Genomic DNA, 26895 nt, shown 5'->3' on the forward strand with positions numbered 1-26895 from the left:
AGTAGTAGATTGAGAGCAAAAAATATGTAGAGGTTTTTCAGGATAAACATCAAACAAGACAGTCACTAATGCTAATTCTACTGAATTGTAACAAAGACATATCCGGAACAATCTATTTACTATCAGAAAATCACACAAAAGCACAGAATAGTTGGAGTTGCCTCTGGAGTTGACTCAATCCAAGCCCCCTCCTCAGCAGAGGATTGCTAAAGAAGCACAATCAGTGTTAAGTCAGATTCGGAGCATCTCCAAAGTAGGAAAATCTTCAGTCTCTCCAGACAACCTGCTCCAGTGTTTGATTGCAACATTTGAAAGGATTTTTTTTTCCTTCTTACATTTCAATTACGGAATTTCAGTTTGTGCCTATTGACTCTCATCCATTCCCTGGATAATACTGAGAAGAGTCTGATTTAATCTTCTTTAATCCCCACCCACATAGATACTTACACACACTGATAAAGCCTTCTGAGGTCCAGGCTGAATACCTCTAGCTCTGTCAGCCTCCCCTCATATGGCAAATACTCCAAGCCCTCTATCATACTGCAGCCTCCCTGGTAAATAATCCAGAACTGGGTAACCTGCCCAGGACTGGGCACAGCATCCCAGATGTGTCTCACCAGGCTGAGCAGAGGGGAAGGAGCCCCTCCCCTGACCTGCTGGCAGGGTCCTGCCCAGTGGAGCCCAGGATGCTGCTGGCCTGTGCTGCACGGGCCTGTTGGTGGCTCACACCCACCTTGTCCTCAGCTCCTTCTCTGCTTTCCAAGACTCCAGCCTGTGCTGGTGCAGAGAATGCAGGACTTTGTTATTCCCTTTGTTCAGATGCCTGAGGTTCCTATCACACCATTTCTTCAGCCCATTAAGGACCAGGGGTGGCTCAACCCCTGGTGTGGGAGTCACCTACCTGATTTCAACGTGCTGATCAGACTTCTTCACAAATATTGACACGAGTAATTTTCTACAAGATTCCAGTTTTATCCAGTGTGAGGTTCAGCTGAGTGAAAATGGAAAGGTTCATTGAACAATGATTTTAGAAGTCAGTGTTGAACAGGTAATTTGGCCATTGTACAACTGACCATACTCATTCAGCTGATCTGAAGGAAAAACACAAGTCCTTGGACCAACGCTATCTCATTGTCCCAAAAAATGGATGAGTAAGGAAGAGAGCTGGTATCTGAGTAGGACACCTTTATTTTGTTATTTCCCACAGTGAATATTCATCAGTGTATAATTAGTATAATTAGTCTTTTCCAACCAGGAAGTCAATGTTTGCAAAAGATTATTAACTAAAGAAACTGCTTCTGTTTGCAGCTGATCTTGTGGCCCAATTTTCTCAGCCATCCTATGAGTCTATATTTTATGGTTAAGATTTTGGGAAGGACTCTGAGTCTATGCACAGACATAGGCAGAGAAACCTGCTGATGAGTATTATCAGCTACACTTTAGCACAGGAATGAATTAACTGGCTACTAATGGCACTGATTGCTACTGGGATTGTACCAAGAAAAGATTATTTTAATTGCTTTCGTCATGATAAAAATATATTTTTCAGTAACCCCCTTTAAGTGGAAAAATAGGATTTATCTTTTGAGAAAGAACTCTCACTAAAAAAAGAATTTCTAAGCTCTCAATCTAATGTCATTGAGCTGCACCACATCCATATCTACTCCTGCTCCAGCTCAGGAATATACAAATTAGATCAGAGCTTCTGTGCACATACTCAATTGAATAAATCAATTTTAGAGCAGACAGTCATGAATGGGAATGACGGGGACTGGACTTTTTTTACTGCTAAAGTAAGTGCCAGAATAACTCACTGAGAAAGCGATACAGGATTTCCACCGCATTTCAAAGGAGAAGCCTGGAAATTCAATTGGAGGTTGTTATTATGTTAAGACCTTGGTTAGTTATTTAAGGAGCTGAGATACTTAAACGTCCCTAAAGAATTAAAGTCTTTGCCTAATGAGAATATCAGGTCTTTAAAAGTTCTCTCAGTTTGTCACTAGATGTCAGCCTGCACCTTCACGTCCCTACCCTTCTATAACCAAGCGCACCGCTCCACCAGCACCCCACCAGGCATCTGTAACATAAGGAGAACAAGCATGAAAACCTTGTCAAGAATTCACTAAGTATTGTTTTGTATCCTGCAGCAATGTTTATTTTAGTACATGAAAAGATGATTGTTACAAACGAAGACATAAACATTTGTAGGAAACTGTGTTTTTGAAGGGCTTTGTAGTCATTACTTAGGAAACCCCAGGATACTCAGTAGGATTTGTTGTTGTTAAGCTGGAATGATCCTCTGCTGAGGCCACACACCCCATGCACACAGAGCAACTGCACCTTCTGCCAAGACTAGGCTGGTGCCCCTGCCCATGCAATACACAGCACAGATATCAGGCTGTCAGCAGGGACTCATGGCACATGGACAGCACAGATGAAGAAAAATTTCTCTCTGCTTGTAGCTAGAGCAGTGCTTTTTGGCTGTGCTGGACATGCACTGACCTGCACAGCCTGGGCTGCTGGTCTGGCCTAAATCAACATTTGGCAAAGTGCGGATGCATTGTGCCTCTTTGAAACAGAAGATCCATGCCTTACACTTAGTGGATCAATGGCTTGTGAGAGAGCTGCCAGCTAATTTCATTGTCCAATCCCTACACACTCTCAAGGTATTTTCATGTTTGGGTCATTTGCCAAATGGGAGGCTTTTATATCTCTAGTGATCAGACACCTGGGGTTTTTGCTGACAATGTTACATTGGCACTCTGAGTTACCTATGCATTGTTCTGAACACCACCTGTTTTACTGTGTTGTTTCCCAGCACAAATTATGTCTACATTGACATCCACATAAGCACATTGTTTTTGTCATGCTGAGCACCACAGAGGCTGTCTTTCAGGCAGCTTACTATCTACTGAAATTCATAATTACACTTTAGACACTTGGAACACTGTTTATTCAATGCACAAGAACAGTTGAACATCAGATAGGGAAAAAACTTCCAGCAAGTTAAGCAAGAGATTACACTGTTCAAAAGCAAACATTAAGAAAAGCATCTGGCTGTGAGATTCCTCCCATGTCCTTAATTTAGATACTTCCTCCTGGCCTACAGAAACATGATTATCTCTCTCTCTCTCTCTCTGAACTCTGGCTCATGGTACCCTTTTCTCATACAACTGTGCAACTTTCTTCAGGTGCAATACACACATTAGGGCTTTCTCCCAGATCAGAAATGCAGATTTTTGCAAATCCTTTAGCACATTAAGCTGCTTTACCAGCAGGTCTATCAAGATTTCAGGTTCCTGGATAGCATACTGCAACTTCAATTGAAATAGGACCTGAGAGCAAGTAAACCACTGTCCTTGTGAAGGGGAAACCTAGAGCCCAGATCTGGATCCAACTTCTATTCTGTATTTGATTAAAAAAATCTCTCCACAATTCCTCTTTGGAGATTACACCCTGACCACTGTGCTGCCAAGTAGAGTTTGAGGGCATTCTTTGCCCTTATGATCCAGCAACAGTGAGCAACTCAGTCAACAGGGAATGGTTTCAAGCCAGAGAATATGAGCACATTCACAAAGTAGCCCAGAGATCCAGCCATTCCCCTGGGATGTGGAAAATGGGAACTGAGTCTCTCATGCTATGAGGGATAGCTGTGACTACTAATTTGGCATTTCACAAGGGAGGGGGAAGGAGCATAATCTGCACATACATTGAAGCTGGAACAGAAGCAGCACATCCAGGCACAGATTCAAAGGGATGGGGGTTATGAGTTGAGTTCACAGCCACTTCTGACTTAGTGTGGCCTGGCAGAGGTCTTCTGTGTTAGGGTGCAGAGTTGCCACCCTCACAGGATACACACTGTGGCCAGTCCCAACAGAGATATCCCCATTAAGCACAGAAATAAGTGCTACAGAATCAAGCAGATTTAGGCATGCTCAGGAACAGATTTCTAGGCACATAATTTTTACTAGAAAAAACTTAAGTACCTACAGGCTTCACCGGTCAACCAAGTCAGGATTTAGGAGGTTAGAGAGGCAGTTGTACAGTACTTAGATGCTCAAGTTCTTCTGTAGATATATCTGATTTCTTTGGAGTCTTTGTATCTGTGTAAGTATGCCCATCAGCTGCCAGCTCGCTTCTGCTGTTCTTCTTCAGACAACTTGTAAATCAGTATCTTCCCCATTAGCAAATGCCCAAGGCTGGAGAAGTCTTTTCTGCCTTGGAAAGAAAGATAACAACTTCTCCTTGCAAGTAGCAGAACCAGCTGCTTTCAGACAAAGCATGATTTTTACAACAGGAGTTATCAACCTAACAGAGTCTGGCATAGCAGATTTCTCTGGACAGAAATAGTAAGTTTTCTCCATGTCAGTACTTAGAGGTGACAAACGACCCTCTGCCTTTTTAGAATCAGGCAGATGTTGGAGTTAGACTACAAGGAAAGGGGGTGGAAATAGAAAACCATTTTGAAAATTGTATTTAAATAATGACCTTATATGCAGTACTAGGGATTAATGAACTTGTGTTCTGAAATCAAAATCAGAAATGTTGCACTTTTCTATAATTTAAAGCAAATACTTTGATATTTTGATTTCAATTTTTTTCCTCATAATAAAAAAAAATATTTTAAGAAGTAGATATATAACCTTATCATAAAAACTTTCACAGCTTAAAAATACACTTTTTTCATCCCCCTAAAAGTTCTATTCAGATAAGCCTCAAATTATTTCCCAGACATTCCTGTGGAACAGAGGCTGGTAAAGGCCAATCCCTGACATTCTCTAGGCTACATAAGCACTGCAGAACCTACAGCTGCTCAGAGTAGAGGAACTGAACTTCACTGAAACACTGGCAAGAATCAGTGCAAACACTCAGCAGAACTAAAGCCTTTGTGCTTGGTTTTAAGTGAACCCAGAAGTATCCCAGAGCAAGTGATTTGAAGTGGCTAGGATTGTTACTTTCCCTCCTCACTTTTGTTTTTTAAATTTTATGTACAGTTGTGCTGATTTCCTGAAGTGAAATATAAACAGTCTGAAGTGCAGCAAAAACTAAGCTTGCAACCTCAGTGCCCTGGGAGAGATGCTGTCTTGCTTCACATGATCTGGGGCTGTGAGGTTTCCTTTCCCCTCAGTGGCCTGAAGAGAGGCTGGGGAACAGTATTAGGGGGCTTACATCATCCGTCCAAACACAGGCAAAGGAACACCCCATGAAGCTGCAAATTCCGTCCCTTAGTTTCTCCTTGGCTGTCTGGGTTGCTTTATAACCTGGCAGCATCTGAGGGGATGGAGGGGGTATCTAGAAAATCAGATCCTGCACTGATCTGGAGAGAAGCACAATGTTCCTTGTCCCTGCTCTTTCCTAAGTCCCTAAAAGTGGAGAAAGGTGTCCAGCCTGAACAAGCAGGTACTTTGTACCCACTTGTCCTGGCTGTTACCCTCAGGGTAGGTTTGAAGTAGAAGAGAGGCTGTCTGATCCCCGTGCCCTCAGTGGAGCTCAGGAAGGAGTGACCAGTCAGACCTGGCCCATTTACAGGGTCCTGCAGAAGGGAGAAAGCAGCTTAGCTCCCTCTCCCTGCCACAGACAAACACAAGGTGGAAGGGCTGCTTGCTGCTTACAATTGCAGCTTGAGGGGACATGGTTGAGGCCTTCCAGCCTCAGTCCACCCCAACCACCTCCTCACCTTCCTGTGCTGCTTTGCACATCCTGCATCTCCCTGGCTGGAGTCCCATCACCCTCACTAGTCCTTGCTTGCCAAGACAGGTACAGGCACTAAAAGGCATCTCATAGAGACACCCCACCACTACCTCCTCCTACTTCTGTTCTGCAGCTCAGGGTGCATCTTCCAGACAACAACGTCCATCACGTGTCTCCAATGGCAGACAAAATGGCAAAAGAGCATCTCTCTCACAGAAGTCCTCCTTTACTCATCACTCCTCCCCTTGTCCTGACCAGACATTCAATATCCCCAGGCTACATCTGGCACCGTGCCACCCCCGAGAGCCCTCTGCCATCTCAGCAGTGCTGCTCCATGGAGCTGGCAGGTAGCAGGTCATAGCGGCTGCTGTACATCACCATCCCAGGGGGGTAATAGGCCACCTCTGCCTGGACAGCTGCAGCATGGGGAGCAGCAGGGACAGGGTGCACAGGCATCACTGCATGTAGGGCCTGCTCCTCCTTCTCAGGCTTGGTGGTGTCAGTGAAAGGGCGCATGGCGGTGAGGGAAGGTGAGGTGATCCTCCAGAGGAGGCTCTTCAGTGCCTTGCGGAACTCCCTGCGCATGAGGCAGTAGAGGATGGGATTGAGGCAGCTGTTGGAGTGTGCCAGGCACACGCTGATGGGGAAGAGGTACACTTGGGAGAGAAAGTACTCATTACTGAAGGGGACCACGTTGAGTTTGATGAGTATCCCCCAGGTTGTAAGTGCTTGGTTAGGCAGCCAGCACAAGAAGAAAGACAGCACCACGATGGACACTGACCTAGTCACTTTGGAGCGGCGCTTGATGCTGGGGCCACTGCAAGTGCTGCCCACATGCTTGTCACTGATGAAGCGCACCAGGAGCAAGTAGCAAAGACTAATTATGACCAGTGGTACCACAAAGCCCAGCAGCACCTTCTGGATGTGGTACAGACCCAGCCAGAATTGGGCATTGTTGCCTCGGCCCTCTGGGAACTTGACAAGACAGAGAACATCATCAAAGACAGTGGCAGTGGTGGAAAAAATGGCATGGGGCAGGGAAGCCAGGACAGCTGACAGCCAGATGAGTGCACAAAGCCACTTGGCAGAGCAGCAGCCACCCAGGGGGTCTCCTCGACGCTGGTTCTTCAAGGCTGAAGCCACAGAGTGGTAACGAGCCACACTCATGGCAGTGAGAAAGAACACACTGGCATACATATTCATAGCTGTCACATAAGAGACGATCTTACACATTGCCTTGCCAAAGAGCCAGTTGAAGTCCAGCGCGTTCTCCACTGCCCAAAATGGCAAGGTCAGCACAAACTGGAAGTCCGTCACTGCCAGGCTGGTGACAAAGAGGTTGATGGAGGATTTCCTCCAGCCTTGCTTGCTTTTCATCAGGTAGAGCACCAGCAGGTTGCCCACCAGTCCCAGGGCACACACCACGGAATACACCAGCGAGATGACAATCCGCACCACATCAGAACTGTCCCCCTGCATCCCGTCGGCTCGCTCCAGGTTGATGGTCTTCAAGAAGTGCAGGAAGGACACGTTGCTCCCGTTGTCCATCTGAGCGCTCTCCAGGAAACCCAGCGGCGCGCCCCAGGACTCCCTGTCTGCTCCTTCCTTTATGCCAGCGGCTGGCGAGCAGACACCGCGCTCGCAGGGCTCGCCCATCCCATGCTAGGGTGGGAGACGGGTCTGCGGGAGCTTTTTCCCCAGAGGCTGACCAGCGGCGGCGGGCGGGCTGCTGGGGCGACAGCAGGGTCCGGGCACAGTGCGGTGCCGGCGGTGCGGTGCCGGCGGTGCGGTGCCGGCGGTGCGGTGGCACGGCGGTGCGGTGCCGGCGGTGCGGTGGCACGGCGGTGCGGTGCCGGCGGTGCGGTGGCACGGCGGTGCGGTGCCAGCGGTGCGGTGCCGGCGGTGCGGTGCCGGCGGTGCGGTGGCACGGCGGTGCGGTGCCGGCGGTGCGGTGCCGGCGGTGCGGTGGCACGGCGGTGCGGTGGCACGGCGGTGCGGTGCCGGCGGTGCGGTGGCACGGCTGGCGCCGCTCGGCTCCGCGCCGCGCTTTTATCCGCGCCGGCGGGGCGGGGCATGCGCGGTGGGCGCGGAGCTCTCCCGGGTGCTGAGCGCGGCCGCCGCGCCCCGCGCCCCCCTCCCCACGGCTGCTCCGGAGGATCGCCCCCGTCCCGTCCCGTCCCGTCTCGTCCCGTCCCGTCCCGTCCCGTCCCGTCCCGTCCCGTCCCGTCCCGTCCCGCACACCTGGTGGGAACCGCGTGTGTGAATCAACCAGGCGTTCCCTCGGGCTCAGTGCGGAAAGCGCCCGGGCAGAGGCGATGCCCTGTCCCCTCCGCCGGTGTCATGGTCCCTTCCCCTCTATGATCCCCCATCTCCTGAGGTGATCCCCACTCCCCTAATGTGATCTCCTCTCCCCGATGTGATCCCCCCAGTATCAATACGATTCCCCTCCCCGAAGTGCTCCCCGTCGATCAGCTTTCACAGAATCCTTCCCCTCCTGCGTGGGGCCAAGTTTTGGGGATGTCGCACCTTCGCCTAGCCGCAGGGTGACCCGGAAACCACCCGCGCTTTCGCGCTTGAGAAACCTCGGCACCGAGCCGGACCGTGCCTCGCCCTCCCCTGAACGACCGCACTCCGGACAGGGGCCCACGAACGCCCCTCCGGCTTTTGGGACTTCGGGGGACAGTGCCTACCTTATTTTCAAGCGAACGGCACGGACAAGGAAGCTGTAGAGGCCGGCTATCGGCGCAGGCGAGAGCAGCAGCCGCCGCTCCCCCGGAGGCAGAGGGATCCCGCCCGCAGGGGGCCCCCCTGTCTTGCGCCGGCCTTGAAAATCGCCTCCCCACCAAGTCTGCCGCAGAAACAGACAGCAACCGATGGGAATAGGAACTCAGGCTTCCCTTCTTCTGTCCTGCTTCTAAACAAATCAAGATAACTGCACATTTTGAAAACCAAGATTCTGAATATACCCAAGTAAAGCACTATGAATCAGCTATCCGGGGGACATTTATGGGACATATAACAAGTATATTATTTTCCCATTAGATTTATTTCACTGAACTTCCTGCAAAGATATAGCTGTGCATGCTATTTGTTATCAGCAGTCCTCTCATCACTTTTATCACTTTGATTTGTATCTGCAGGGACCCCGTAAAAGTATCAGCTAGATGATGGTATGGGAGTGTTAAAGGGGAGCAAGAGTAATTAGAAGTTTTATGCATCATTCATGTTGCTTATAATGAGGGTGTATGTTACTGGAATTAGAAATGCAAGGCTCTGGAAAGGTTTAGTCTGCAGATTACTTGCTATAATAAATAGACTGGTACCAGAATGACAAAAAAAAAAAAAAAAAAAAAAAGACCCAAAAACCCCCCCAAAAAACAAACACCAAGGAAAAAAAAAAAAACCCACCCACAAAACAAGAGAGAGAAAGAGAAAGAGAAAGAGAAAGAGAAAGAGAAAGAGAAAGAGAAAGAGAAAGAGAAAGAGAAAGAGAAAGAGAAAGAGAAAGAGAAAGAGAAAGAGAAAGAGAAAGAGAAAGAGAAAGAGAAAGAGAAAGAGAAAGAGAAAGAATTGGATCTTCAGAACGCTGACCACATCAGGCCTCAAAAAATGGACCCCTGATATTTTTTCCTGTCATGCTTTAACCCCAGCCAGCAGTCAAGCCCCTTGCAGCCACTCATTCCCTCCCCCACCAGCAGATTTGGGCAGAGAATTGGAAGCGTAAAAGCTGGAAAACTCGAGGGTTGAGATGAAGACAGTTTAATAGGGAAAGCAGAAGCCACACCTGCACGCAAAACAAAACCAGGAGTTAATTCATCACTTCCCATGGTCAGGCAGGAGTTCACCATCTCCAGGAGAGCAGTGCTCATCACATCTAAATGTCACTTGGGAAGACAAATGCCATAATGGGAAACATGCCCCCTTCCCTTTTCTTCCCTCCACTTTATACCCTGAACGTGATGTTACAGGGTCTGGAATATGCCTTTGGTCAGTTGGGGTCACCTTTCCTGGCTGTGCCTCCTCCCACTGTCCCAAGCACCCCAGCTTCCCTGCCAGTGTGGCAGTCTGAGAAACAGAAAAGGCTTTGGCTCTGTGTAAGCTCTGCTCAGCAGTAACTAAAACATCTCTGTGTTACCATCACTGTGTTCAGCACAAAGCTAAAACATAGCTTCACAGTAGCCACTACAAGGAAAATTAACTTCACCCCAACTAAATCCAGCACATGTTCACCATTTTTCCAAATAAAGGATTTTTCCCTAGGTTTTCATGCCACTGACTAGGGTTGCATCTAGGTGGCATTTTCAATACACAGCATTAAGTTGCATCTCTCAGCCTGCTGAGTAGCAGCAGTTTTCCAAATTCTTCAACCATACTTGCAGTGAAATTCAACAACTCCATTAGTCCCATCAGTGTTGCATAGTTGCACAGTTGACTATAAAACAGTACATGCAGAAGAGAAAGACATTGATGCCTTAAAACCAGCAGAAGAACCATCATATAAACAAGCAATGTGAAAATCCTGAGTTTCAGCCAGACCTGAAGAGGTTCTGTAAACAGTGCAGAGGGTGAGGTGCCTCCCGGCCCACAGCAGCAATGACTGCCTTAGAACTCGAGTCAGGACCTACCAAAACCAAGTTTAGAAAAACATATGAAATCAGCAATTTTCCCTCTCCACTTAGCACTGCTACTATGAGCCCCTGCTGCGTCTCTCCCTCGAATCCACGGGGATAAAACCCCTGTGGAGCCCGGCCAGCAGTGGGGTGAGGCGGGCAGAGGGAAGGAACTTCTCCTTGGATCTTGGGGGGCTTGGAGAAGCTCCCTTGTGAGTCCAAAGACGAGCTGGTCCCACAAGCAAAGGAAAGAGGCACTCTCCCTCAGGATTAGTTCCAAAGTTTAATAAGAGCCTGGATATGTCCCAGGCCACATGTGGCTTCAAAGGACCTCCCGAGAAAGAGAGCGAGCCCCGCCCAGAGCAGCCAGATATAGGGAGTGTGGGGAAAACCGAACAGCCAACGGGGGAAGGACAGGGGAGTGGCTCTCGGGGGGCAAAGGAGGGGAAAACTGGGGTGGGCTACACAGGTACAAAGAGGGGATATGGAGGGATAAACCAATATGAGGGGATATACATTGAAAACAACTCTACAAGCCCCCAAGGAAAAAAAACTGCAATCAAGCTATGCAGAAATTATTAGTGAGGTTGATAATGCAGAAGTTGACATTTTCTAGATTGAATTCTAATCTATTCTCATCATATTGCTATCTTCACACCCAATTTTAAATATGTCATTGGAAAAATTACAGCAAACAATTCTATGCAGTCTTGCATAGAATAATTTTTTCTACCATTTCTTCTATTTGGCACATCTTGCTGATATATTGCCGAGACTGAACGGTCATAATGATTCAGAATGGGAAAGAGGAGGAAAATAATGTCCAACCTTATATTGCTTTTGCTGTTAGTCACCCAGAGAAAGCAATGAAGTGTGAAGTTAGGTACCTCCTGGGAACACTAGTAGTGGATTTTGAACTCAGGTCTGCAAGTGTGAAATAATTGTCCAAGGTTTTTGCTCATGTTTAGGTCCCCAGAAAAATTCCTTTTTAGTCTTGGGTTTTCTTTTGTTATTCTTCATGTCAGAGATGTTTTAGAGGCAGGTAAGGGAACTTGCAACACATATATGAATAATAAAAAGAAATATTTGCTGAATAATTTATTTAACACACTGCCAGAACACTGCCACAGCTGAAAAAAAAAGTTTAAAAAAATCCTTCAACTACTTTCAAAAAGTATTGCAAAACTCACTAGATACAATCACAAGGATTATTGTCCTGGAAGATACAGTTGTCTGCTTGCTCCCTATTCATTCCACCCATGCTGCCAAAGCTGTGTTGCTAACATGTAACTGTCCAGAGCCTTCTTTTTATCCAAGTGTCAGTGTAATTGGTATACTTACTCCAACTTTCTGAAAACACTAATAAACTTGACAGGCAGAGGTTTCCATGATGCACTCTGGTGAAAACAGTGAAAAAAATGGCTGATTTGTGTATTTTGTTAATTTCAAACAAATCAGACAGAGGCTTTTTTATTTTGCATATATATAGTACTATCCTAAAATAATCCACAGGGCTGAGATTGCAAGTTTGCCTGCAGGCAGCACCAATAAGTACAGTAGATTTAAAAAGGCTTTCACTCATTCAGACCACCAACAGAAACTGCCCATTGGTTTTGACTATATTATGTCAGTGTCCTGAAGGTTTTTCTCAAAGACCATTAAAAAATATTGTAGTTAAATATGCCAAATAAACATTTGCTGAAATGGTAATTTTCCTACAATTTACCCCAAATAATTCCTATAATTTTTCACTCCCTTTACAGACTTCATACACAAAAGATTTATTATAATTACAACAGTGACTGAACCAGCTGTATGCTCCTCTTAAACATTTTGGCAAGGGAGATGGTGTTCTGTTTTGAGCTTAAAGCAGATTTTTAAAATATTGAATGTATTACTAAATACAGAAACATGGGACTATTTCTCAGGGTATTTTTGTATTTTTGTAGCAGTAAGAGATTTTAAATTTCTTTTTCATATTTGACACACTGATGCAAAAATTAGTAATAGTAAACTCTAGAAGAGATTTTATTAAAAGATTTACTAGTGTGTGTGGCTTAAAAGGGCTTTATTTTAATATTGCATTCTGTTTTATGAATAATTCTTTTTATGCCATCCTCTCTCAAACAAAACTCTGGATCAGGAGAAGGAAACTAGAAAACAGGAAAGGGACATGTTTGTTTAGTTTTTCAGTTCTAATTCATGGAACTCTTAGTTTTTTATTGAGCTCAGGGCTGCAATATCATCCTTCTGACCAAATTCAGACAGTAGCAATTCTGTTATTGTTTTTTCAGTTTCAGTTCTAGTTTAAACTAGATTTCAGTTTCACTTCCAGTTTCAACTGGATTTTACAACTTTACCTTCTCCATCCATACAGAGAGTGAACTTGCTGTGACTTGATGTGTGTCCACCATGGGAAGATTTAATGGCAATTCTTCTCTTAAAAGTGTAGTAGGAAATGGATACAGGCTTTCATTATAAAATCTCAGATTAACACAATGTCCATATCACAATTCACACACCACAGACATATCCTCCAGAAAATACCGTTTGGACACAGAAATAGGTTTTAATAAAGACATTACAAAACAAAACCAAACCCTTAAAAATACCCCAAAACCAAACAAATAACCTCGCAATAACTTTGATTATGTTCATCATCTTCTCATCATTTACTTTCTAGGTGTACTATTGAGAATATACTTTTTGGGTACTAACTTAAAAAGATAATTCAAAGTGACCTGTTGCTCCACAAACATGCTTTTATTTGGTTAATACGGATAGTATGACAAATGAGCTTATAAATTCAAATGGTGCAAGCTTGAAATTATAATTTTGTGAATTAGCTCACTAGTAATAAAAAGCAATCCATGTTTGAAGACTGACTAGAAATCTGAGTGTGAGCATACAAAAATTTCATGTTAAATAATCACTGACTACTTAGAGTTTGCTTTGTTCTCTTACTTAAATCTGCCCACAGACATACCAGAAGTGGATTGTCACCAAATAATTTTTTTTTGCAAAAGTAACTTATGAAGTTCCAAAAATCTGTAAAGATTATGAAATGGAAATTGAGAGATTCAACAGTGGCTCTGGTTCAATTACCAATAGTTAGCTGTTTTAAGAGGCTGCATCTCTAATGAGAAACAGGGAGTAAGATTAAAGATTAAAAAAAATGTACTCACAAACTTCTTTATAAATCCAACAGTGAAATAATACATCAACAGTGGCAATTACCCAGCAAACTCCACAGGGCCCTTGGTATTCAGTCACTCTCTTTCAGTTCATCTCCCTGCCAATAGTCACAGTATCACAGAATCACAGAATAGTCTAAGACCACCACATCATGTGTGATCTGTGTTCTTACCATTTCCAGTCCAAGCAAACTGTTAAGCTGCCTGGATAGTTAACAGTCAGGTCTGGACAGCGTTTCATCTTGGATGTGACAGACAAGGATGTCTTATACTCCAGAGGTATCTCCTCTCCCTGTCGACTGCAGGAGCAGAGTAAGTGTGTATTGTATAATTTTGTATCTTTAAATTTTGAGCAGGAGACTCTTATTCCCAGTAAAGCAAAATTTCCTTCCATGTCTGTCTTCACATGGACTTCATTTTATAGCAAATCTTCTATGCCAAATCATGTAATTTGTGTTTTAGCTCCTCACTGATAAGAACATCTGCTTTTCTATGTCTCTGTAAACATTTCTATATACACATAAATTGCAATAAATAAATTTATTTTATGAATATCCTAGAAGTCTACTTAAATTTAAAAGAGTCCAGTATTGTTTCTGGTTTGTCAGTCCAGGATTGATTATATCTCTTGATTGTGATCTTTCAATAAATGTACAGGCTTTTCTGTGTGGAGCTGCATCTACTGAACCGCAATAACTTTGTTGCCACAAGAACACAGCTTATGTGGTGCCGTATTATTTTTCTTTTTATAACGGAGGTTAAGTTAGCAAAAACAATTCACTTGCTTTCAAAAAAACCTCCAAAACCTCAGGTTATGACTCTTTGGAACAGGAAACCACTGGGAAGACAGTGCCATAAATTCTGTTAACTTAAAATGGCCTTAGTGTGTACTCATATCAGGAGAGTGATTTCTACTTGTGCCATTGCTTCGCATCTTGACTGTTTTTAGCTGGGATAGACAATAGTTTTCTCCTTGGTAGCTGGTTCAGTGCTGCATAGCTGCTATAGTAGCTGGTCCAGGGACACTGTGTCAGCTACAGCATCCCTGAAGCAAGAACCCTATTGTCCCCCCCAGGGTATTTTCTAACACCACGCCCAGTGAATAATTTTTTCTGTGTATGTGCATGCTGGCAAAAAGCCCAGAGAGTTATAGATGTCTCAGACCAGATTCCCACAGCTCTCTTACTCCACTCTGTATGACTTTTCAATCTACAAATTTTTGTCGTATTAAAAAAAACTCTAATCAAAACAAAACTCATTCCCACAAACTCTCCATCACCTTCAGGGCTGGAGAGAACTACCGGCAACAGAAATTAAGTTTTCCTGCTGAGGAAGAAACCAAGATGGAATCCTGCAGGAAATACTAGTTGCTTCCCATCAGTGAACACCTAGGTAAAGCGGTGACTGAAAATGGAAGCAAAGAGTTAAATATCTCTCACAGAAGGGCTATTTTTCTTGATGGCCTTTAAAGAAGTATGTTAAACCAGTACTTTGTAAATATATACCCATCTCCTGAACTGTCATACCTTCTTTCCACTACTCCTAGCCTGTTCTCCTCATTTTACAGCATTTTTCCTTTTTATTTAATTTGGCAGAGATACTTCCTTATTCACCAACTGAATTATTTTAAAATATTAATGTCAAATTGTGTGGCTTTTTCTAGGCAAAAATTGTCAAGCATTTTTTTTAAATGTTAAATAATATATATGTAATATCAATTTCAGGTCACACTTAGCTTTAAAGTAATTTCAAGGAAGTACTGATAAAGAGCTAAGTAGGCTATAATACCCAGTCTCACAAAATAGCCTCATGCCTACTGTGCGACTAGACTAAGAATCCTAATGGCAAGAATGCTAGAAAACTTGTCACTCTAACAGATGAGATAATATTATTTGTGTGCAGAATATATGGACAGACATATTGAAATAAATACTTTGCAATTAACAAATCTTCTCTTGCCAAGTACTATTGGATATCAAATATTCCATGTTGAATATCAAATATTCCTCTTGCATGGTCTGTGTCCTTCCACTATCTAAAAGAGAGCACATGATGATTCCTAAATCAATTATCACTCTTAAAAATATGTCTGTTTCCAGAGTTACCTGAGTCCTGGGGGAAGCCACATTTTTTGCTGATTTAGAAAACGTTGGAGCTTTAACTATTTTTTTTGCATTTTTGTGCTCTGGAGTCTGAAGTTTGTAGTTCTTCCAGCGAAGGCAGTTGAACTGTGGCAGCCGTTCATCTTGGGAAAACTGAGAAGAGACACAAGCATAATTAAGCACAGATTGCTATGAAAGTATACAAGTTCATGGTGGAGTCAGCTTTCAGCAGGAGGCTATCAAAGCAGATGAGGAACCCAACCCAGGTCTCAAGCATGAGACAGCACCGAAGTGGGCACCTACCTGACAATCCTTGGCCAGGCAGTAGCCACAGAAGATGCTAGATGAGGAGACTTGGCAGAGAGCACATGGCATGCACTTAAAAATGTAGGTGCCAAGGTGATATAGGAACTTTTTGTTCATAGGGAGGACATTCAGAAGTAACCGCAGAAGTAACCAGCACACTGCTAAAGCACAGAATGGTCTTGGCACCCTGAGGCGTCTTCACCTGCATCAGGGGAGGTTTAGGCTGGACATTAGGAAGATTATTTTCACAAGGAAGGATGATTAGACTTTGACATGAACTGCCCAGGGAGGTGGTGAAGTCGGCGTCCCTGGAGGTATTTAAGAAAGGATGTGGCTCTTAGTACCATGGTCTAATGGACATTTTGATATTCAGACCACAGGCTGGACTCAATGATTGCAGAGGCTTTTTCCAACCTGACTGACTCTGATTCTGTCAGGCAGCCGGGAAACCGGGCTCTGGCTGCTGGGCCCCGAGAGGCCATGGGCTACGGGATGCTTCAGCCGGGGAAATCCCCGCATCCCCTCCCGCCGCATCAGAAAGTGGTGGGAAGCGGCTCAAACTCCCGCGTGCCTCGAACGCTTTCTCCCGCGGCTGAGGAACCTCTGCCAGGGCGTGTGGGGGGCGGCGAGGCGCCTTGCCCCGGCCCCTCGGCGGAGACCGGGGAAGGGATGCTGCCTTGCGCGGGCGGCGCTCCCCGAGGGCGGTCGGGGCGAACGCCCCACTTCGGCCGCGGTGGAGGGCGGAGAGGGGCGGCAGTCCCTGTTGGCGGCCTCGCCTCTCCTCCCTCCCCGCCGCCCCGGCCCGGTTCGTCCCGCCGCGTTAACCCCGGCCGCTCCGAGGCGGGGGCTCCGGGAGCCGCTCCCTCCCCGCAGCCCTCCTTCCTCCGCCGGCAGGAACCAGACACCGGCACGGCCCCGCGCAGCCCTTGTGCGGAGCGGCGCCGGGAGCGGCCGGGCCATGCCGCGGCCCCGATAGGCGCCCCGCTCGCAGCTGCCCGCCCGCACCATGCCATGCGTCCCGCGGAGCCGGGCGGCACGCCTGCTCTCCCTCTGCCTCCTCGTCCTGCACGCCCGAGCGCCCTGCCTGGGCAGGGCCCCGCCGGCCGGCAGCTCCCCGCTCCCCGACGGCGGGCAAGGTCAGTGGCGGGGCGGGCGGGACGGGGCGCGGCGGGGAGCGGGCCCGCCGAGGGCGCTCCGCCGGCCGGGGCAGCGCGGCTCGGGCGGGAGGGCGGCAGCCGGCCCGTGTCGGCCCCCGGAGCTGCCCGGGCGCTGCCGGGACGCGCCCGGGACGCGCGGCTCCGCGCACAGCGCTCTGGCTGCGCCTTCCTGCGGCTCATGGGCAGTCACCGAGGTCGGCTGTGTAGAGATGAAGGCTAAATCCTCCCTACCTGTTGCAGATTTTCCCCGTTTAGAGGCAGCTCTCTAAATGCCGGAATCGTTTTGTGCTGCCAAACCGAAGTTTACTGTCCTGATTGTTAATTTATTTCTAAACAAGAGATCGCTTCTGTACCAAAGCCGCAGGCGCTGCAGAAGGATTGATCTTACCAGGGTTCAAACACCCGCTGTGAGTTTCTCACATTCAGTACGGATGGTAAATTACAAGTCATACTTCGTCCGCGGGAGGGGTTTCTTGGACGCTGCCCTCACAGTTATTTTCTCCCTCTTTTGGAGTGGGGAGTGCAACTCAGGAATTTTATTTTTTATTTTAGTTTTTGCCTGCTTAAGAAAAATCGCGGCTCCCAAGAGAGAAAAATTATGAGTAGTTGGAAGACTGACTGGTGGTAGAAGACCCAAAAGTATATGAGGAAATTTTACTTCCTGATGCAATCAACAGCTGTGGTGCTTTCAGGAGAGCTTGAACACAAAAGAGAAAATCTTCTGTACCCCTCAGAGAGTGTGGAAAGGTGTTTAAATAAGGCGCCTGAAAAGTGTTTCAATAAGGTGCCTGGAAAGTGAAGTGAACCAACCTGAAGTTGGTTCCTGATGGGTTCATTGAAAGCAGATGCTAACAATAATTACATCCCTGTGACTCTACATGGGACAGAATAGGGATGGTTGTGTTAGCATGTAGTGGCAGTTTAATTATTAGGCATGTGGAAATTAATGTAGAAGTAATTTAACTTTCTAGGCATGGAAAACAGTCTTTTCCAAGAATAGTCAAATAGCATTGAGTAAAGGGGCAGTTAAAAATGTGGCTAATTTTTTACGCAGGAAGGTTTCTTGCAGTGTGAAGTGTGAACTGAAATTTGTGTGTGGTAGAGCTGAAGTGATCTGCTCTCTCTAGATCCATAAGTATGGTAGGTGGGACAGTTGGGGATGCCCTTCCTGAGTGCTGAAGGCCTGCTCTCTGCCATGGGGCTTTGGAGCTTGCTGCCTCACAATATGAGCCACATTATTTCCTATCCCAGGGAATGGTTTGAAAAGAAGCCAGAGGGTCTGAGGGGCACATGTATACAAACTACAAAGATGGAGATGAAACAATGGCAAGTGATGTTGTGTCTCATTTTAAAGGAATTCTGTCAGGGAACATGTTATGTATTTAAAGTAAATTGTGGTTTTCCTGTCATGTGTGATAGATCATATATGTTTTTCTCTTTATCCTAGTTTATTCACTTTGTGTACAGCCATTCTTAATATGGCAGTTCTCTGTCATGTGTGGCAAATTTGAATCCACAGAGGAGCAGAACACACAGGGGTGGTTTTGAAAATTATCAGATGTTTTCAATGATGCAGAATGGCGAAGAACTGCAGACAAGATTTCTCTGACAACTTAAACAATACTTGGGCGCCTCCAATGTGTGTGAAGGGCCTGAACTTTGTCTGTCCTGTGTGCCCAGAGGGCCTGAGCAGACACTGTGATGGCAAAGTTGTGACTCAAATACGTGCTGCTCATAGCTGTGTTTCAAACTCGTTTGCAGCACCAATGCAAGCCAGCATGCCCAGGCTGTAGTTCTGGAAAGACAAAACATTCTCTGGAGCAACACAGCCGCCTTTCCTGGCCTATAAATCCTGATCAATGACCACATGACAGGAGGGGCTCCCCTGGAATGGAGACTGTGCTGGGTGTCCAAGGGGGATGCTGTGACATGCCAGTACCACGGCTTGTCACTGGCATTTGTTCTCTCCATTTAGGTTTGCTGCTGCAAAGTTTTATGGAAACTTGTGGTGTTTTAACAGGAATTCATGTTACTATATGAAATTAGAGGCATTCAGTGTTGAAGGATGCAGCCCTTAATGTTGAGCATTCTGGGTTGCATGAAGTTTGTTCTTCTTTCCTAGAAGAGCAGAAAGGGATCACCAAAATTGTATCTCCTGTCTGTTTTACACTTTTCTCTAGGCAGAAACTATGCGGCCTTAGGCTTAGTATGGAGTTCTGATAGTTAGGTCTGCCTTTTACCCAGCAGTCTAGGCAAAACTGTACTCATAGTGATTACTTGCAGAAATATTACCCTCATCCTGTTAGATATTTGTGGTGTAATCTTATTCCCTCTGGTCTTTTGAAAGCTGTTTAATAATTCATTTCTGCAGTTGTATTATATTATAATTACAGCAGATTCCCCCTCTCCAGTGTCTAAACAAGTATTTAGTGTGTGGATGGAAGAAGTTCAATTTCTCTGCTTTGATAATCTAATGCTTCCGGATTATTTCCCATCTTACTGATCCTGATGGCCTACTTTTCTTTAATCTCTATACACTAAGTGATGCTATAGTGATGAAGTAAAAACCTCCTTGCATTGTTTTAAATCCAAAACCACAAGTCTTTGGTTTTGCATGGAGTTCAGCAGTTAAGCCACAACAAATTAGGTTCAAGACATCAAGCAGAGGAAAATTGCACAGTGACAGCAAATGAGTAAGTTTTCCTTCAGGCATTTGATTTGATTATTTAATGAGTTGTGCTGAAAATCATAGAAATGGGGGCCTGGTCTTCTATCATTCTCTGTTAGTCTGATTATGCTAGCCATATGGAAGTCCCATATCTGGGGAGTCCCATATCCCAGTATGGAATGTGGGACTTCCCAGAAGTCTCACAATTTAATATGTGTGGATAAGCTGTATTTCTGGGTGTTTCTTATCTCTTCTACCTGTCTTTTTTTTTCTTTTCTGCTTCACTGTCAAGTGTGAGGAGGCTTGGTTTAGCTTCAGCTGCTGAATTGTCAGGCATCCAGCACCTTTTGTGCTGTCCCCAAGGTTGTGCAAACTGCAGGCATGAAGATGTGCACTGAGTTTCCAGTGTCTCAGTCCCCTTAAGTAGACAAGGGCAGATGTCTCTCAGAACACCTGGTAGGCATTGTTGTCCATGTCAAGACCTGGCTCTGTGAACACCCACAACCCCACTGCTGTGGCTTGTTCTGCAAAGGCTCCAAGTCACTGCAGGCTTGTGTACAAGGAAATCTGCTGTGTAAGGCAATAAGGTTGCTTTTGAAGTGAAGGTGATGCTGAAATTAAGACAGATTTTTTTATGTAGTTCTATGTGTGTTGGGAGACTATGGGGTTTATGTGTTTTGTTTTGCTTTCCTTTCAATTGGAAGTGTTTCAGTGCATGTGTCTCAGGGGTCCATGGCCTGAGGAAACTCAAGCAGTCATGTCTTAAACTGTAGCTAGTAATCTGTAAGCTGAGATGTGCTCCTTCCAGAAGGGGATGAATCCAGACAGCTGTGTGCTTAGGCAGGATTTTCCCTCTGTGACTTTGAAGGTACAGGCTATGGAGAAGCCTTTTAAAATTATTGTCTAGCTAGATCTTCCAGCCTGGAAGCAGCTGGAACAGGCTAATTGCTTTGTTAAGCAGCTTAGTTAATGGATGGGGCATATAGTCACCTCATGTGTGAATGGCTGGGACTTTGGGAATGAAGAGCAACTCTGGGTAAAGAGGAACTGGATTAATGTGTGTCTTCTTTTTAATTAAATAGGTTCAGACTGTCATTTCTTGAGTAGAATTCAAGTATGCCAGCAGACATACCCTTAGGGTATGAGTTCTTATGGATTGTGTTTTACGTGGATTTGTGTTATTTGCATGGGGCTTTTGTGTTTCACAGTAATTTAAAAATACAAAATTGGATACAGTTGGTGTTTCTTCTGTATCTTCTTCTGTATGCTTCCCCTGTTGTAGCAGGGTACAACAATGTCAATAATGCTCTCTTCCCCTGCTAGATTCTGACAAGTGATAAAATTTCCAGTCTTACCCTGTTTGCAATGCCTTACTTAATTCTCTTCAAACCTTTATTTGAAATGCTGAAGCTGCAGCTGCAGCAGATGCTAAAACTGATGCTACTGAGATGCTGTTACTACAAATAATCAATTTGTGTTTTCTTCACCTTTGTGTGTTTGCAAAGCTCTCTGTCCAATTTGAGGCGGTCAGTTTTCTAGATGTGTGAAGATCACACTGTTTGATCAGAGTATCATGTGCTGGAGACTTAGGTCATGGAAGATTCCCAACCCTTGTGGGGTTGGGAAACGCGGGTATGTGTGACAGTCAATATTTTATATGAATGTTGACAAAATGTTTGAGAAGAAGAATGTTTAGCTTCTAAACTGAGTGTTACAATGGGAGAATGGAAAGCCCAAATGAGGAATGAATTCCATGGTAGTCTGTGCACTGCCTGTCAATAGGATGTTGTGGAGAATTCCTCTCACTTTTGACTTTTCCTTTAAATTATGCGAGATCTGAACAGGCTAGCACTCACTCTAGTTTTGTTTCTTTTTTTTTTTTCTCCCCTTTCTCTCAGAGCAATTTGTGAAGACAGTGCCAGAGTACCATGTGGTTCATCCAGCAAGAGTAGATGCAAGTGGGCATTTTCTTTCTTTTAATCTACACCATCATATCCCGAGTCTGAGGAAGAAGAGATACCTCGGAAAAAGTGAAAATGTGGTATACTACAAAATTAATCATGAGGAGAAAGATCTGTTTTTTAACTTGACTGTCCATATGGGATTTCTTTCCCATAACTACGTAGTAGAAAGGAGACGTGGCAACCACACCAGAGCGAAGATTTCAACTCGCTCAGGAGTTCATTGCCACTTCCTTGGCACAGCATGGCAGCCTGGCTCTGGCAATGGGACAGCAGCGATCAGCACTTGCAGTGGCCTGGTGAGTGGTGTGATCTTTGCTGGGGTTCTGGGCTGTTTGTGGTGTCATTAGAGCTGAGCTGGTATGAATATGTCTGCTAAGAAACTGGATGAGCCAGTCTGATACCTTACTAACTCAGAAAGAATGTTTAACTCTATGGATGTTGTTTGGATTTTTGAAGAATCAGAAAATCAAAAGGTGATGCTGAGGCCCCTTGGCATTTACTTTTAGTTAGATTTTTTTTTTTTTGGTGATCTGTTCTGAAGGTTTCTATCAGTCATACAGCTTGAAGGCATCCAAATATCGAGTCATTGCTTTGATTCCATTAGTAGTTGTCTATCCAATGCATCTGGATATGAGCTTCTGTTCTGTTTTCCTCTAAAAGGAGTGTTGCTCAAGTACACTGAAACTGCTCTTTGAATCACACACGTGGATGGCGGGTTGGGAAAATGCAATTGTTTCCCTGTGAACTGCTATGCAGCTTCAGATAAAAATGATAGGTTAGATGCAACCTTAGCCAGAGCTTTGAGTTCAAGTGTTAACCACTGCTGGGCATCTCTTATGTCAAAAAGCGCTTCTAAGGATGGAACTTGAAGTCAAACATTTCTCAGTATCCTGTGGTTCACACTGAGACAAGGAGATGGAAACCTTTTATTTTCAATGCTTTTTGTTTTTTAATCACGACCATTGCTTTAGTTTGTGCTAGAGCATGAGGCTGAGTATGCCTTTCTGGAGGGGAAGAAGGAACAAATGGCCTGAGTGTGAAGGAGGTGTAGTGAAGTGTGTAAACTGGCAGGTGTGATGTGTGAGAGGGAGAACCCAAAGGGTTTGTGGAGTGTGCAGGCAGAGGTGATGATGAGAGGCGTGCAGCATTGATGTGCTCTCCTGCCTTGACTTCACATGCCTGGAGCAGTGAATGGCAATGTTTGAGAGCCCCTGAAGCAGAGGACAATGCCTATTGGCCAACACGTCTCAAGTCTGTAGGTGGCTGGGGCCTGGTGCTTAATTTCTGAGCCTGAACACCAGGGCAAGCGAAGTAAGTGTAAAGTGTAACCTTTCACTGCTAACCTGTCAGTATCAAAGTGTGTTCCTCACTGTTGAGCTGTGTGAAGATTTCAGAAACTACGGGAAGTCTTCTGGCAGTGTGTGAGAAACAACATGAAGACAGCACTGGTATATATGAAATAGGAAACTGGAGTTTTTGGAAGTGCTGATAACACATTTGGCATGTTTCCTGGAGAAACAAACAATTGCTTGAGGCCAGAAGTTGCAGTCCCACAGGTATGAAGATAGGGATTTTATTTTCTAAGTTACATTTCCAGTAGGGACCAGCTTATCAAAATTTCTCCAAAACATGATTTAGTCATACAAGGTTAGTAAAAGGAGATATGATGATACAAGTAGTTACTTTGGTTGTTTTGTTTTTTGCTTTTCCAGAATGTCTTTGTTATTTTTCAGTAGGATGAGAGTTTGAAAATGAGGTGCTAGATCTTCATTATGTCTTTGGAAGTATTTAGTCTGCAACAAGAACTAAAAAAAAATGCAATTTGCATTTTAAATCCAACATTGTAATATCTTTTAAAGTTATCTTTTCATTTGTGTTACAAACTTTTTGACTTTTATTTTCATTTGGAGGTTTTGATAAAATATTTGAATCAGAAAAATCACTGTTGAGGTTGTGTGTTCCCAACCTGCCTCAAGATGAAACTTTCAAAATATATATTCATAAATTAATTCAGGTTGAATAAATGAATTTTGCCTCTGGGTAAAAGCAAGATAGCTTTGATGTTTTGATTTTTGAAGTCCAGAAGTTGTTGCTCTGAAGAGGTTGCAGAAAGACTTGGGTGTGTATCTTGATTCCCCTGGATGCCACAAGCTGGGGAAAGGTGATTTAGCTTGCCTTTCCCCTGAAAGCTTTTGAAAAGATCTAGTGTCATATGAAAACATCTATTGATTAGTAATTTTGTTGGCTATGATAAATGAAATCTCATTTTCATATTAAAAATGTAACGTTTTTGAAACTTTTTTTTATTTGTGGTTGTCTCCACATTTCTGAGGTCTAGTGTTGATTTATTTTCATCTTGATGATCCTCAGTTTTTTGCTTTTTGGCATCAAGTCTATTTCTGTCTTGTTTTCTTTCTGGGATGAGTTGTATTTTTCTATTGAAAATATTTTTTTCCATTTACTCTTGTGAAGGAGGGGAGGAGAATGAAGGATAAATGAGAATGAGTAAACACTATGAAATTATAGAAACTTTCTTCAGATACTGAAGTAGCCTGTGGCATGAGGAGAAATTAATAGATTGCTGTAGTAAAACTACGCTGATATGCTCAAGCCTCATAACCTAAGAGCTGGTGAAAACCAGTGTCTTAACTTTTAGATACTGGGAGCAGAAATGGTAGTGATGCTCCTTCCCTGATGCTGTTTGGTCTTGACACTTCCGCCTACTGTGCTTTTGTTACTAAGGCATTTTTAATAAGCTCAGTGAAGCACCACATGACAGTGATCCCTAAACTTCAAATTTTTGTCTTTCTTAGTCATTGTAGGTGGTAAAAAAAATACATATACAACAGGAAAATACTGATTGGATTAAATTAATATGTTTTATGGAATATTCTCTTGGTTGTAATTTTTAGTGTTAAATGGTTGCATTATTATTTTGTAATTTTGCTCAGGTGAATTGCTTAAGAATATGTTCACCCCCACTTTACAAATGGTGGCCTGAATTGGAGCAAAATAAAATCCTAAAGATGCCTGTGGGAGGGGAATCCTAGTACTAATCCTCTTTGTGGAATAACAGTTTCTCATTTTGAGCCTGTTTGATTTGTATTTGACCACTTAATTTCCAGGAGTATAAGGTGTATAAGAACTAAAAAAAGATGTGTGCTATAGGTTTGTGTTTGTAATAAAAATCACCCATATAGTGCACTGAAAACAGAAAATCTAGAAATGTATTTTCATCTTACTTTCATTTTCACTTTGGAATGTATTCCTACTTCCCTTGGCATTAAACAGACATTGCTGATGTATTTTTTTATGTTCACAAAATGGCCTGCAAGGGAAATAACAGAATGATAGATGTGAGATATAAGAATGGGTGGCACAGTCATTGTGTGACATTGTTCTTTAAAAAAAAAAAAAAAAAAAAAAAAGGAACTGTGTCTCTGTTTTCAGAAGTATATATGGGAAAAAAAGATTCATAAAGGGATTTGATCAGATTTGGGCAAGGGGATACAGAGGATAATTAGCAGATATCTGGAGGAAATAAGATGTAATTTACAGATTCATTTTTTTCTTACACCTTGCGAAACTTAGTTTCCCTTTCATGCTAAATAGATCATGACCTTCTTAGCAGGTTGAGGAACATGTCTCTTCCTCTATGTGTCAGTTGCTTAGTAAAGTCTTTTGCACTTCTGAGCCTTTTTGAATTGTGCATGTGTTTACATGGGCAGAGTGGGACAGACCTCACTGTTTAATTTGGGTTACACTTGGATGAGGGAATCCCGGAGGAGAAGTCACTACTAGAACACATCATACTGTGGCACTTGGAAGGAGAGCAGACATGAAATCACTTAGATACAGGAAAATTTCCAAGATGAAGTAAGGGAGAAATTTATTTGGTTTTGTATCTTTGAGTGAAAATTATATTTGGATTGGCTGTCTTAGAAGACTATTTAGGGCACTCTTGTAATAATGCTTTGAGTTTTCCCAGTGCCTTTCTACAGAAGGCTACAATGAACTTTCCTAATACTAATCTCTTAATTGTCAGTTGTGTGCTGGTCCTGAGAATCCCTTGTGTTGGATCAGTGGTGTCAGCTTGTCCTCTCAGTAGAGCTGGGAGCGAGCAAAGCCCAGTGAAGTTGAATAAACATCTTAGGTTTATATGCACCAAGTTCTATAGAGCTGGGAAGTGAGTTTTTCTCTGATAGTCTATCCTCTTCATTAGGAACAAGGCCCTCTTTTATCCATCAGTAACACAGACATTGTTTATAGTATTTTTAGATGACACAACATCATTAAGGCTTTTTTTCTTGACACTTGTTTACAGAGCAGAACTGTCAATCAACAGTTGCTTCAGGGAATGTATTTATATTCAAAGGCAATGCAAGCATTAGCATGGAAAAGGGAGGAGAGTGGAAGCACATTAGTATGGAAATCTGTGCACTTATATCTGGCAGGGTCCTGGCCATACAGGACCTGTGGGAAGATCCTGCTTTGGCTGTCTCCAGCTAGTCAGAGGGTTGCCTCTTTCCTGGTGGTCATCACTATTTTTAAGAAGTGCTGGGTGCCTTTGAAAACATTTTTGGAAAGTTTTCCCCACCTCCATTCTTAGCTCTGTGCTGAGCCACAGGGCAGACCTTTGTGGACCTTTAGTTGGTGGCTGTATGAATGCTTGTGTGGCACCTGGTAGGAGATGCTCCAAGTGGGACCTCTATGGGCACATCTTTGTCTGTCCTGACACCTGTGACAAGCTTGTCACTGAAGTGGAGTGGTGACCGAATTCTGCTTGAATGTAATAGTTCTCTATTGCAGGATATTACGGTTGTATGAAGCTCAGAATGAGCTCATACAGTTCTACCTGTCATCTCAGTGTAGCTTTTATCTTTTGCAGAATTGCATCAGTTTGGGAGAATTCAGCATAGTCTCTGTTCTCCTGCTACATGCCAATAGGCTTTTATAGTTGGTGTGAGATGCTTTCTTTATGTTGACCCACATGTTGCTGTTTTACAATCTGCCCTAAGTTGAACAGTTCTGTGCAGGTATCATAACAGTATTTTACTAATAGTGGGCTCTGTGGCAGTGGTCTAATACTGCTGTTTAGACTTTCCTCTCCTGTAGATATAGAAAGCATCCTTCAACATGTTGGACTTGGTATTTTCCTTAGATGAGGTTTGAGAATAAAAGAATCTTTAAAACAGTTTTATAA

The 26895-nt window shown here is 44.1% G+C and overlaps 2 protein-coding genes and 1 long non-coding RNA gene across 3 annotated transcripts in view; 1 reads left to right on the forward strand and 2 right to left on the reverse strand.

The window, feature by feature from the left end:
- LOC110484143 (uncharacterized) overlaps positions 1-8468 on the reverse strand; it is a 16883-nt gene extending 8415 nt beyond the window's left edge. Inside the window, exons 1-2 of the long non-coding RNA XR_002467704.2 lie at positions 8382-8468; positions 902-991 (exon numbers count right to left, since the gene is read on the reverse strand). This is a non-coding gene — a long non-coding RNA (uncharacterized LOC110484143). The remainder of the gene's footprint in view (positions 1-901; positions 992-8381) is intronic.
- Positions 5999-7435, reverse strand: RXFP3 (relaxin family peptide receptor 3). The gene has a single exon (XM_021554573.2). The coding sequence runs from the start codon at positions 7345-7347 to the stop codon at positions 6010-6012; it is 1338 nt and encodes a 445-aa protein (XP_021410248.1). The 5' UTR covers positions 7348-7435; the 3' UTR covers positions 5999-6009.
- An 8441-nt stretch (positions 8469-16909) lies between the features above and the next one.
- ADAMTS12 (ADAM metallopeptidase with thrombospondin type 1 motif 12) overlaps positions 16910-26895 on the forward strand; it is a 142226-nt gene continuing 132240 nt past the window's right edge. Inside the window, exons 1-2 of the mRNA XM_077790462.1 lie at positions 16910-17039; positions 21627-21988. Of these exons, the coding sequence (XP_077646588.1) occupies positions 16910-17039; positions 21627-21988 (492 nt within the window). The remainder of the gene's footprint in view (positions 17040-21626; positions 21989-26895) is intronic.

This window comes from Lonchura striata, chromosome Z (genome assembly GCF_046129695.1).
Source record: "Lonchura striata isolate bLonStr1 chromosome Z, bLonStr1.mat, whole genome shotgun sequence".
NCBI lineage: Eukaryota > Metazoa > Chordata > Aves > Passeriformes > Estrildidae > Lonchura > Lonchura striata.

Bases quoted from the DNA above. Each gene is read 5' to 3' on its own strand.
- RXFP3 (XM_021554573.2), bottom strand. From the start codon at position 7,347: ATGGGCGAGCCCTGCGAGCGCGGTGTCTGCTCGCCAGCCGCTGGCATA.